This window comes from Callithrix jacchus, chromosome 22 (genome assembly GCF_049354715.1).
Source record: "Callithrix jacchus isolate 240 chromosome 22, calJac240_pri, whole genome shotgun sequence".
NCBI lineage: Eukaryota > Metazoa > Chordata > Mammalia > Primates > Cebidae > Callithrix > Callithrix jacchus.
The window spans coordinates 48,173,408-48,185,481 of NC_133523.1; the positions used below are offsets into that span (position 1 = coordinate 48,173,408).

A 12,074-nucleotide genomic window follows, 5' to 3' on the forward strand; every position below is an offset into this window, starting at 1 on the left:
GCCCCCAGTGATCTGCCTGCCTCAGCCTCCCAAAGTTCTGGCATTACAGGCATGGGCCACCGCACCTGGCCAGAAGCAGTGTTTTATGCTAGGCGCTGTTCCAAGCATGCTGTTTCACATAATTCTCTCAGCAGCCGAGGAGGGGAAGTGATGGGCCCGTGGGCATGCAGCTGATAAGCAGCAGGCCTGGGGTCAGTCCTTCGTCTCTTAACCACCAGGCTACATGACAGACAGTAGAGGCAATGAGGCCAGCTCCAAGCTGCCTTCCTGGGGCTCAGTGCTCCATGGGGAGAGCAGCCAAGGTGCTCTGGAGACCAGCTAAAAACATTCGTAACTCAGCCCTTCTTCACTTGGTGGCTGAAAGCCCAGGGCCGGGCATGGTGGCTCATGCCTGTAATCCTAGCACTTTGGGAGGCCGAGGTGGGAAGATCACGAGGTCAGGAGTTCAAGACCAGATTGGCCAATATGGGGAAATCCTGTCTCTACTAAAAATGTAAAAATTAGCCAGGCATGGTGGCACACACCTGTACTTTCAACTACTTGGGAGGCTGTGGCAGAAGAATTACTTGAACCCGGGAGGCGGAGGTTGCAGTGAGCCGAGATCATGCCACTGCACTCCAACATGGGCAACAGAGTGAGACTCCGTCTCAAAAAATAAATAAATAAAGGTCGTGTGCAGTGGCTCATGCCTGTAATCCCAGCACTCTGGGAGGCTGAGGTGGGCGGATCACCTGAGGTCGGGAATTCAAGAGCAGCCTGACCAACATGGAGAAACCTCATCTCTACTAAAAATACAAAACTAGCCAGGTGTGGTGGCCGGCACCTGTCATCCCAGCTGCTTGGTAGGCTTCTCTCAGTGTCCTCACCTTCGCTCAGTGTCCTCACCTATCCCATGGAAGTAAGCCTAGTACCTATCATTGTAAGGGTTTTAATTAATTAATTAGTTAATTTTTATTTTGAGACGGAGTTTCACTCTTCTCGCCCAGGCTGGTGTGCAGTGGCGCAATCTGGGCTCACTGCAACCTCCGCCTCGCAAGTGCCAGCACTTCTCCTGCCTCAGCCTCCACAGTGGCTGGGATTACAGGCGCACACCACCATGCCCAGCTAATCTTTTTTATTTTTAGTAGAGACGAGATTCACCATGTTGATCAGGCTAGTCTTGATCTCCTGACCTCACCTGATCTGCCCACCTGGGCCTCCCAAAGTGCTGTGACGCTGGAATTAGTGGCGTGAGCCACCGCACCCAGCCGATTTCACTGTTTAAAAATGACCAGGAAGCCAAGTGCTTCTGAAGTGCCATCTAGCATTCCCGAGCGCGGGAGGCTGTGATGTCCCTTATGGAGAAAACCCCTGTGATGGGCGTGCCGTGAGTTCAGTGTCAATGACACAGTATATGGGAAAGGCGTCTTTAAACAGAAACACGTACAAACGAGGTTATGTAATGACTGGTTGACAAAAATGTGACCAGAGGGTTGAAGGAACCTAATTATATTTCATCCAGTAGCCGTGACTGGTTGAGAGTTTGTGGTTTTATAGAACAGAACTCTCGAGAATAACAAGAATCAACTGTATTGTTGTTGCTGTTATTATAATTTATTTTTTGAGATGGAGTCTCGCTCTGTCGCCCAGGCTGGAGTGCAGTGGCGCAATCTCGGCTGACTGCAACCTCCACCTCCCAGGTTCAAGCAATTCTCCTGCCTCAGCCTCCCGAGTAGCTGGGATTATAAGTGACCACGATCATGCCTGGCTAATTTTTGTATTTTTAGTAGTGACGGGGTTTCTCCATGTTGGCCAGGCTGGTCTCAAACTCCTCATTTCAAGTGCTCCTTCCCACTTCGCCTCCCAAAGTGCTGTGATTACAGGTGTGAGCCACCACGAGCAGCCTGTTGTAATGTTTAATTCATAGCATACCCTTCCTGGGAGGATCATTATGTCCATTTAACAGAGAAAAGGAAACTGAGGTTCCATGCTAGAGCATCAGGCAACTAGAAGTCAAGCCCAGGGTTCCGTACTCCAAGATCTGCATTCAGAGGTGCCTTCTCTGTATCTCCCTATTCTCCGTCCACAGGCCTCAGATACCAGGGGCCACCAAGAGCTTGCCACACCCAGAAAAGCCCTCAAGGGCTCACAATGCCACCTCCTCCATGGTGGCTCACCTTGCCTCCTCCTCCAAGCTTTGCCCTGCTGATGAGAAGCATTCCCTCGGTCTCATATGCTCTGTTCATTTGTTCGTTACCGGTCCCCTCTGGAATGCAGCTTCTCTGCTCATTCCACCTTTGCTTATGAATTGAGCATCAAGCGTGTGTCAGGCAGTGTCCTAGGCTGAGCTCCAGGCAGGCAGGGATGTGATTTTGTCCTCTGCTTCATTGCTAGTGGCTACATCAGAATGCAGGATGCAGTAGAGGTGTGATCAATGGTCGAATGCATCACGCAGCCGGTGTGTAACAGCCCCGACTGTGGGCCCAGCACTGTAATGTATTACGGCAGGTCATTCTGATGCAGTCTGTGAGGTGGGTGCTCAGACGACCCATTGCCAAGCAGTGACTTGCCTGAGGTCATGCTGGTATAAGCCCCAGAGCAAGGATTCAAAGCAAGGCAGGGGGCTGGGCGCACTGGCTCATGCCTGTAATCCCAGCACTTGGGAGGCCAAGGCAGGTGGATAGTTTGAGGCTGGGCGTTCGAGACCAGCCTGGCCAACACGGCGAAATCCAGTCTCTGCTAAAAATACAAAAATTAAGCCAGGCGCAGTGGCTCATGCCTGTAATCCCAGCACTTGGGAGGCTGAGGCAGGTGGATCACTTTAGTTTGGGTGTTTGAGACCAGCTTGGCCAACACGGTAAAACCCCGTCCCTATAAAAATACAAAAATACAAAAATTAGGGGCCGCACGCAGTGGCTCACGTCTGTAATCCCAGCACTTTGGGAGACCAAGGTGGGCAGATCACAAGGTCAGGAGTTCAAGATCACCCTGGCCAACATGGTGAAACCCGGTCTCTACTACAAATACAAAAATTAGCCGAGTGTGTTGGTGCATGCCTGTAATCCCAACTCCTCGGGAGGCTGAGGCAGGAGAATCGCTTGAACCTGGGAGGCGGAGGTTGCGGTGAGCCAAGATCGTGCCATTGCACTCCAGCCTGGGCAACAAGAGCGCAACTCCATTTCAAAAGGGAAAGAAAGAAAAGTGTCAGCAAGGCCCGGCTTCCTCTGGAGGTTCTAGGGAAGGGTCCTTCCTGGCCTCTTCTAGCATCAGGTGTCCTTCAGTTGCAGCTGCGTCAGTCCCATCTCTGCCTCTATAAAAATACAAAATTGAGGGGCCGGGAGAGAACCATCCATCATCACATGACTGTTCTCTCTGTGCCTCTGCGCCCTCCTCGCCTCTTATAAGGACACCAGTCACTGACTTAGGGCTCAGCTGCATTCAGGTCTCTACTCCCGTTGCACCTCCTGGGATGAGCCTCGCTCATTCGCTGTCATTGTTTGGCTATTTGTTTGGAGCTGTGCAAGGGCAGAGGCCTGTTTTGTTCACTGCTGGATCCCTGACCCGGAACGGATGCTCACTTTTTGTTGAATGAGTGAATGAGTGACAACCCTTGGAATGCTGTCTAAAAGACAGCCTCCGCCCTGCAATTCTAGCCTCGTAAGCGGGGCTCCAGGCTGTACTTGCCAAGCGCCCGTTCTGCCAAGGACGAGCTAGGGGCCTTGGGCAAACTGCTGAGCCTCCCTGTGCCTCAGTTTCCCCGCCGGCAAGGTGGAGATCACCGTAGTTCCCCACCTCCAGTGCTCGTGGCGAGGGTGAAATGTGCTAATGAGGGGTCCTTGTTGTCTCGTGCCCAGGGGGCTCTGCCCTTTGATGACGACAACCTCCGCCAGCTGCTGGAGAAGGTGAAACGGGGTGTCTTCCACATGCCCCACTTTATTCCTCCGGACTGCCAGAGCCTCCTGAGGGGCATGATCGAAGTGGAACCCGAAAAAAGGCTCAGTGTGAGTTGGGGGGACCGGCGGAGGAGAGAACAGTGGGCGATGGAGACAGAAGCCCCACAAAAGTCAGAACCTGGGTTTTCAGAACCTACCCGTCAGTCCTAGGGGTGACTGGGGTCTCCAGCTGAGCCGCAACCCAAGGTCCAAGAAAGCTGCCGCTCCGAGCTGGGGAGGGGTCTACGCAAGAATGAAGCGAGCGCCCCAGCGGGAGGGCGCATGCGTGTGGAGACTAACAGGCTGCCACTGCGCATGCGGCGAAGTAATGCGGCGGGTCCTGGGTAGACACAGCGCGTGCGGAGGGCGATGCACTCAGTCACCACTAGAGGGCGACGTGCTATGTCATCCTGCCCCTGGTGGGGTGGGCGGAGAGATGATGAGGGACCCCAAAACCGCGACAGTCAACTTTCATTGCGCGCCTGCATATGCATACCACCTCACTTCTGCTTCTCTATGACTCACCACCCTCACAGCTGGAGCAAATTCAGAAACATCCTTGGTACCTGTGAGTATGGGGTAACAGGACTCTTGGGTCCCTGGCGGAAGCAGGGGTGGGGACCAGAGCAGTAGAGGCAGCTGGGAGAGTGGGATGCCAGGGTTCCTGAGTGGCAAGGGGCTAGGGACTCGGACTTATGAGCTCTGCGGGAGGAGTACACAGCTGGAGAGGGAGTCTAGGGGTCAGAGAGAAGAGGACCTAAGCTAGGAGTCCAGATCTCCCAGAAGAAGGGGCTGGGGGCCAGACTTCTGGGTCTGAAGAAGGGGCTGGGGGCCAGACTTCTGGGTCTGAAGGAGCTGCTGGGGGCCTGGATCCCTGGGTCTCAGAGAGGAGGGGCTGAGGGTCTGGACTCTTTGATCTGAGATGGGAGGCAGTGTCTGGGGGTCTGGATTTCTGGGTATGAGAGAGAAGGGCTGGGGCTTGGACTCAGATTTCTTTTTTCTTTCTTTTTTCTTTTTTTTTGAGACGGAGTTTTGCTCTTGTTACCCAGACTAGACTCCACCTCCTGGGTTCAAGCAATTCTCCTGCCTCAGCCTCCCGAATAGCTGGGACTACAGGCGCGCACCACCATCCGCAGCTAATTTTTGTATTTTTAGTAGAGACGGGGTTTCACCTTGTTGACCAGGATGGTCTCGATCTCTTGACCTCGTGATCCACCCGTCTCGGCCTCCTAAAGTGCTGGGATTATAGGCGTGAGCCACCGTGCCCGGCCGGACTGGAATTTCTAAACCTGAAGGCTGTTGTCCAGGACCCTTGAGTCTAAGATAAAGCATGTCAGCATGCTTTATCTTAGAAGCTTTATCTAGGAAGCCTGGTTCCCAATGATGTTTCTCCACTTTCCCAGAGGCGGCAAACACGAGCCAGACCCGTGCCTGGAGCCAGCCCCAGGCCGCCGGGTAGCCATGCGGAGCCTGCCATCCAATGGAGAGCTGGACCCCGACGTCCTAGAGAGCATGGCGTCACTGGGCTGCTTCAGGGACCGCGAGAGGCTGCATCGCGAGCTGCGCAGTGAGGAGTAAGACCCCAAGACCCCTGCACCCGTGTACCCACGTGGGGCAAGCTGCGCCGGCTCCCTGCGCACACACACAGCTCTAGGCGTGGCACCCTGGCCTCTCCATGGGGCGTGGTTTGAAGCTCCCGCATGGGAGTGATGGAACCCGCGGGGGAAACGGCCCAGAAACGCGCTGAGAATGTGTTAATAGATGCTGCGAGAGACATAGACCTTCCTTAAATAATACTTACCAATAGTACGTGTCCGGATGTTAGATGTTACAGTGTTAACATAATTGAGTAAAACACGGCTGAGATGTACCTCAAAGCACAGGAAACTGACTGTACTGATACCTAGAAAAGTGGAACCATGGGCAGAAATGCTGGGAACGGAGGAGACCTCCTCTGGGCGCTGATTTCTGACCTCAGCCCTCTTTTACCTCCTTCCACCTTTTCCACCCTCTGTCTTAGGGAGAACCAAGAAAAGATGATATATTACCTGCTTTTGGATCGGAAGGAGCGGTATCCCAGCTGTGAGGACCAGGACCTGCCTCCCCGGAATGATGTTGGTGAGAAGAAGGCAGGGCTTGGGGGCCAGTCTCCTGGTCTCAAGAAGGAAAGAGGCTGGGCGCCCAGACCCCAGATTCCCAAGGGAAGAAGGGGCTGCAGGCTCCGAGCTTACAGGTTTAGAGAGATTGACTTGCCCTTTGACATTGATCGAACCCCCTCTCCACTCTAGGGCTGTTTCCCCATCTGTGCAGTTTCCAAGGCAGTTGTAAGTGTGCACAGCTGGGTGAAACCATTTCTTGATTGGGTTAAAACTGTCGTCCCTCAGACCCACCCCGAAAGCGTGTGGATTCCCCCATGCTGAGCCGTCACGGGAAGCGGCGTCCAGAGCGGAAATCCATGGAAGTCCTGAGCATCACGGATGCCGGGGGTGGTGGCTCCCCTGTACCCACCCGACGGGCCTTGGAGATGGCCCAGCACAGCCAGAGGTGGGAGCCCCTGTCCCTCCAGGAGGATCCCCAGTCCCTGGGTCTAGGAGTTCAAGAATCTAGCCCCAGCTCTACTTCAAATGTGCTGTGCCCTTGGGACAATTCACCTCCCCTCTCTGGGCCTCATTTCCTCACCTGGAAAGACTGTAGAAGTGAGGAAGCATCTGTGGTTTCTGAAATCCTCCCATCTGATTGGTTGTTTTTTTTTTTTTAATCTATCCGGGTAACAGATCCCGCAGCGTCAGTGGAGCCTCCACGGGTCTGTCCTCCAGCCCTCTAAGCAGCCCAAGGGTAAGGCCAGGTCCCCAGTGGGATTTAAGAAGGGGAAGCGGGTGGAGACATGGAGCAAAGATTGAGTAGCAGAAACAAGTCCTGTGCAGCCTTGAGACTAGCTTCCTTGTCCCTGGAAGGCCAAAGAAAAGGCCTCCAAAGTATTTTGGTCCATTGGCCATTTCTACCTCCTTAGGGTTGCATGCCTGAAGTGTTCATTTACTGATTTTACAAAAGTTAGTTGAGTGCCTGCTGTGTACTAGCCTCTGCACGGGCTGGGTTTTCAGCCAAGAACATGATAGAAAGTCTTTGCCATCCTTCATTGGGGCCTGGGAAGGAGGCTAATTGGACTACAAGTTCCAGTATGCACCGGGCCAGTCTCCGTGAGTGTGCGCGAGTGGGGCTCCTAGAGCCTCCTGGGAGTTGTAGTCCGCTCGCTCATCTAGGTCTCCACTTCTCTGCAGAGTCCGGTCTTTTCCTTCTCACCGGAGCCCGGGGCTGGAGATGAGGCCCGAGGTGGGGGCTCCCCGACTTCCAAAACGCAGACGCTGCCTTCTCGGGGCCCCAGGGGTGGGGGCGCCGGGGAGCAGCCCCCGCCCCCCAGCGCCCGCTCCACACCCCTGCCCGGTCCCCCAGGTTCCCCGCGCTCCTCCGGCGGGACCCCCTTGCACTCACCTCTGCACACGCCCCGGGCCAGTCCCACCGGGACCCCGGGGACAACACCACCCCCCAGCCCCGGCGGTGGCGTCGGGGGAGCCGCCTGGAGGAGTCGTCTCAACTCCATCCGAAACAGCTTCCTGGGCTCCCCTCGCTTTCACCGGCGCAAGATGCAGGGTATGGGGACACGGACTGCTGAGTCATAATGTGGGGAGAGGGCTAGGGACTGAAAACCTGGCCCCAGGGATGTCCCTCTGGCGTATCTAGAGAGGAAGGAACTGGGGACCTGGATTCCCCCGTTCTAGAGAAGAGGGGCTTTGGAGCAGACGTGCCCCTGTTGGGGAGAGAGGTGGGGCCTCTAGCCCTGGAGTAGGACCCTGAAAGGCCCTTCCCCGGGGCTCTGGGTCACCTCCCATTGGCCTGTGGTCTGTGAGCCCCGCCCAGGGGGCGTGCCTAGGCCGAGGCTGCAACCCGGGCTCTGGAACACCTGGGAGGAGGCCAGTGTAGACCTGTGTGCTGGCGACTGCGACGATGGACAGGTATTGACCACGTTCTCTGCCTTCCCCCTACCAGTCCCTACCGCTGAGGAGATGTCCAGCTTGACGCCAGAGTCCTCCCCAGAGTAAGTCTAACCGGGAAGGAAAGGGTGGGGATGGAGGGGGTGCCCTTGGCGCCTTCCTAACCATCCTCCAACCATCCCTCCCACTTAGGCTGGCAAAACGCTCCTGGTTCGGGAACTTCATCTCCCTGGACAAAGAAGAACAAATATTCCTCGTGCTAAAGGACAAACCTCTTAGCAGCATCAAAGCAGACATTGTCCATGCCTTTCTGTCGGTGAGGGGCCTGGGTCCCTGTGGATCATGGCCACCACAAAACTGCAAGTCCCAGCAGCCTCTGGGGCTAACCACTTTGGAGGCCTGGCTACCTCCTGGGTTTTATGGCCAGAGGGGTAGAGGTCAGTAGGCAGGAAAGACTTACTGTGGCCAGAGATCTGGAAGTGGTGAGACCGGATCCTGAATTGCAATTTCCCAGATAATAGTGTCCCTGAGGATGGGTGAGTTCCCATTCCCCTACTGCGAAACTTCCCAGCCAGTTTTAAGGCTGCCCCCATTTCTGGTCTGTGGTTTTTTGCTTGGGGGCCGATGGGACTTAGATTTTTCTGTAACAGATATGGCTATGGGCAGCATTTGGAAAAGGAGCAAGCAGTGTTTCACGTGGTCTTGGAGGCTGAGGCTGTCACCCAGACATCAGAGCCACGTTAGGATTGAGTTGTCTGACCATTTGTCCATTAATCGCTGATAGGACAGAGAAAGCTACAAGTCCTTGCAGGCAAAGGGGTCTCCCAATGCGTTTTCTGTCCGTCTTTCGCTCCAGTGGCTCATGGGACTTGTAGTTCCTCAGCCAGAGCTGGTTGTGGGGCTGGGTATCCATTCCCAGGGCTCACCTCTTCCTGTGTCCTCACCTCGCTCAGATCCCCAGCCTGAGTCACAGTGTGCTGTCACAGACCAGCTTCAGGGCCGAGTACAAGGCCAGTGGCGGCCCCTCCGTCTTCCAGAAGCCCGTCCGCTTCCAGGTGGACATCAGCTCCTCCGAGGGCCCAGAGCCTTCCCCGAGACGGGACGGCAGTGGAGGTGGCGGCATCTACTCCGTCACCTTCACTCTCATCTCCGGTGAGTGTCTTGGCTAGGCTGCCCTTCGCCCAGTGCTGGGACTGTTTACGACAGCTGAGATAGTGTAGGGGCCCAGGAGGGCAGCAGCAGCAGGAGGAAATGGTGTTCAGCTGGTGCTGACTCACTGTGATCCTCCTCCCCACACAGACCCCCCACAACCCCATCCTCTATTTCCCCATTCTCTCATCAGCATTTCCCCAGGCATTTACAGTGAAAATAATGAATGTATTATCTCCCTGAAGCTTCCAAGCAGCCTCTGAGGTGTTAGTAATCACCCATTTTACAGAGGAGAAAACTGAGTCATAGGGAGGTCAGTGGACTTGCCAGAGTCACGGAATACACTGTGGCTCAAGAACAGAAAATGAAACACTGCATGTTCTCACTCATAGGCGGGTGTTGAACAATGAGGACACATGGACACAGGGAGGAGGGCACTACACACTGGGGTCTGTTGGGGGGAATAGGGGAGGGACAGCGGGGGGTGGGGAGTTGGGGAGAGATAGCATGGGGAGAAATGCCAGATATAGGTGAAGGGGAGGAAGGCAGCAAATCACACTGCCACATGTGTACCTATGCAACAATCTTGGGGTTCACATGTACCCCAAAACCTAAAATGCAATTAAAAAAAGAAAAATAAAAATAAAGAAAATGAGTAATAAATATCATCATACAGATAAAACAAAAAGAAAAGAATACGCTGTGGCTGAGCTGCAGCCCGACCCAGGCCTCCTGACCTTCCTATTACTTTAAGATGGTAGATCCAAAGGGCAAAGACACAGCACTGCTGTCTGTTATCAGTCTGCGCGGAGTAGACATCACGTAGACATCACCAGTCGACGGCAGTGCTTGCTCCTGCTGGCAGCCTCAAGGACTTTAACTCCAGATAGCCATGACCAATTGAGACTTGGCACAAGAGCCGGGCGCAGTGGCTCAAGCCTGTAATCCCAGCACTTTGGGAGGCCGAGGCGGGCGGATCACAAGGTCAGGAGATCAAGACCATCCTGGTCAACGTGGTGAAACCCTGTCTCTACTAAAAATACAAAAATTAGCTGGGCATGGTGGTGCGTGCCTGTAATCCCAGCTACTCAGGAGGCTGAGGCAGGAGAATTGCTTGAACCCAGGAGGCGGAGGTTGCGGTGAGCCGAGATTGCGCCACTGCACTCCAGCCTGGCGCCTGGCGACGAAGCAAGACTCCGTCCCCCAGAAAAAAAAAAGACTTGGCACAAGAAAGGGAAACCACCGAAATGCCTTACTGCCAATTCTACTTTCAGCTTAGTTCCTCGGTCCTGGTAGTGAGAGTCTGAATAAGGAGGGAAGCTCAGATCTCTCTGTCATCAATGTTAACACGTCACAAGTGGTAGAGGGGCTTGCCCCAAGGATTTCTAAACCAGGCGGCTGTGGAACTATGGGTGTTCCATCTCCAAAACCAGTTATGACTCTTTTATTTTTCTGTCCCCCTTAAAGTCTAATATGCAGGCTGGGCACAGTGGCTCACGCCTGTAATCCTAGCACTTTGGGAGGCAGAGGCCAGCGGATCACCTGAGGTCAGGAGCTCGAGACTAGCCTGGCCACGTGGCAAAACTGGAAAACAAAGTTTTCCTCTGTTGCCCAGGCTGGAGTGCAGTGGCACAATGGGTTCACTGCAACCTCCGCCTCCTGGGTTCAAGAGATTCTCCTGTCTCAGCTTCCTCAGTAGCTGGGATTACGGGCATGCACCACCATGCCCAGCTAATTTTTGTATTTTTAGTAGAGACAGGGTTTTGCCATGTTGGCCAGGCTGGTCTCGAACTCCTAACTTCAAGTGATCTGCCTGCCTTGGTCTTTTAAAGTGCTGAGATTACAGGCGGGAGCCATCGTGCTCGGCTCCGACTTTCTTACATTTCTGGTCCTTCATGGGGTCAACTAGAAACTAACAACAAGCAATAGTATCTATTTAAATAGAAATCGTCACCTGTTATTTGAAGTTGAAGGTATGTGAGTCTGACCGTGTTTCTTAAATAGTAGCACAGACTCATTTGCAAACCGTGAATTTACGTGGCCACAGGGGAAGTGGAGACGTGAAGGAGGAGAGCTGTTTGCTGGGTGGAGGGACTGGGTTCTGCGGGCTGGGAGGCCTTCCCATTTCTGGACCCCCAGTCAGTGTTTTTCTGCCTACCTGTCCCTCCAGGTCCCAGCCGTCGGTTCAAGCGAGTGGTGGAGACCATCCAGGCACAGCTACTGAGCACTCATGACCAGCCCTCCGTGCAGGCCCTGGCAGGTGGGTGGTGGGGGCCGTGGGTGGCGGGGAGGTCCCACCTCCAGCGTGGGACCAGGTGTTCAGCGTGAGCAGGTGTTCTGGGGTTTGGTTCGCAGAGGAGGCCCAGCTGATGGGCTCCTTCACCATTGTGTTAGCTGAGGTCTCATCAGCAGAGTCATGAGCAGGTTCCCTGAGGAGGGTCTCCCTGGCAACCTGAGGACTGGCTTCCAGGGGTCCCTAAGAGGATGACAGGCTGTGTTGGGCATCATGGAACATTCTGCCAACAGAGGTTCTAGACCTCTGTCCAGGAGGAGGGCGACCTACTGTCCTGGGTTGTTTGGGACTGAAGGGTGTTTCTGGGGTGCAGGGCTTTCAGCCTAAACCCAGGACAAGTGGGCCACCCTTTTCACTGGTCTCAGACTTCACCTCACCCTGGGGCTAGGGCCTGATGGTCCATACCGATCAGAGTTCTGAGCTGAGTTCGTGGGAATGTGCGAGATCTTGCTGTGGGGAATCAGGCCTTCCCAGCCTCACCAGTCCTGGTCATCAAAAAGTCGAATTCTCGGCCGGGCGCAGTGGCTCGAGCCTGTCATCCCAGCACTTTGGGAGGCTGAGGCGGGTGGATCACGAGGTCAAGAGATCGAGACCATCCTGGTCAACATGGTGAAACCCCGTCTCTACTAAAAATACAAAAATTAGCTGGGCATGGTGGCACGTGCCTGTAATCCCAGCTACTTGGGAGGCTGAGGCAGGAGAATTGGCTGAACCAAGGAGGCGGAGGTTGCG

General features: G+C 54.6%; 1 protein-coding gene and 1 long non-coding RNA gene across 4 annotated transcripts in view; one reads left to right on the forward strand and one right to left on the reverse strand.

Annotated features, from left to right (window-relative positions):
- Positions 1 to 12,074, forward strand: part of BRSK1 (BR serine/threonine kinase 1) — a 28,156-nt gene that overhangs the window by 12,259 nt on the left and 3,823 nt on the right. For all 3 annotated transcript variants that reach the window (XM_035285955.3, XM_078360896.1, XM_035285956.3), the window contains 11 exons: positions 3,834 to 3,980; positions 4,448 to 4,479; positions 5,315 to 5,485; positions 5,932 to 6,029; positions 6,296 to 6,455; positions 6,686 to 6,746; positions 7,190 to 7,559; positions 7,956 to 8,004; positions 8,093 to 8,216; positions 8,854 to 9,052; positions 11,220 to 11,309. In XM_035285955.3, coding sequence (XP_035141846.1) covers positions 3,834 to 3,980; positions 4,448 to 4,479; positions 5,315 to 5,485; positions 5,932 to 6,029; positions 6,296 to 6,455; positions 6,686 to 6,746; positions 7,190 to 7,559; positions 7,956 to 8,004; positions 8,093 to 8,216; positions 8,854 to 9,052; positions 11,220 to 11,309 — 1,501 coding nt within the window. The remainder of the gene's footprint in view (positions 1 to 3,833; positions 3,981 to 4,447; positions 4,480 to 5,314; positions 5,486 to 5,931; positions 6,030 to 6,295; positions 6,456 to 6,685; positions 6,747 to 7,189; positions 7,560 to 7,955; positions 8,005 to 8,092; positions 8,217 to 8,853; positions 9,053 to 11,219; positions 11,310 to 12,074) is intronic.
- On the reverse strand, positions 1,883 to 4,211 carry LOC128930413 (uncharacterized). Its single transcript, XR_008478432.2, has 2 exons — positions 4,070 to 4,211; positions 1,883 to 3,289 (listed from the first exon to the last, which is right to left on the reverse strand). It is a non-coding gene; the product is annotated as an uncharacterized LOC128930413 (long non-coding RNA).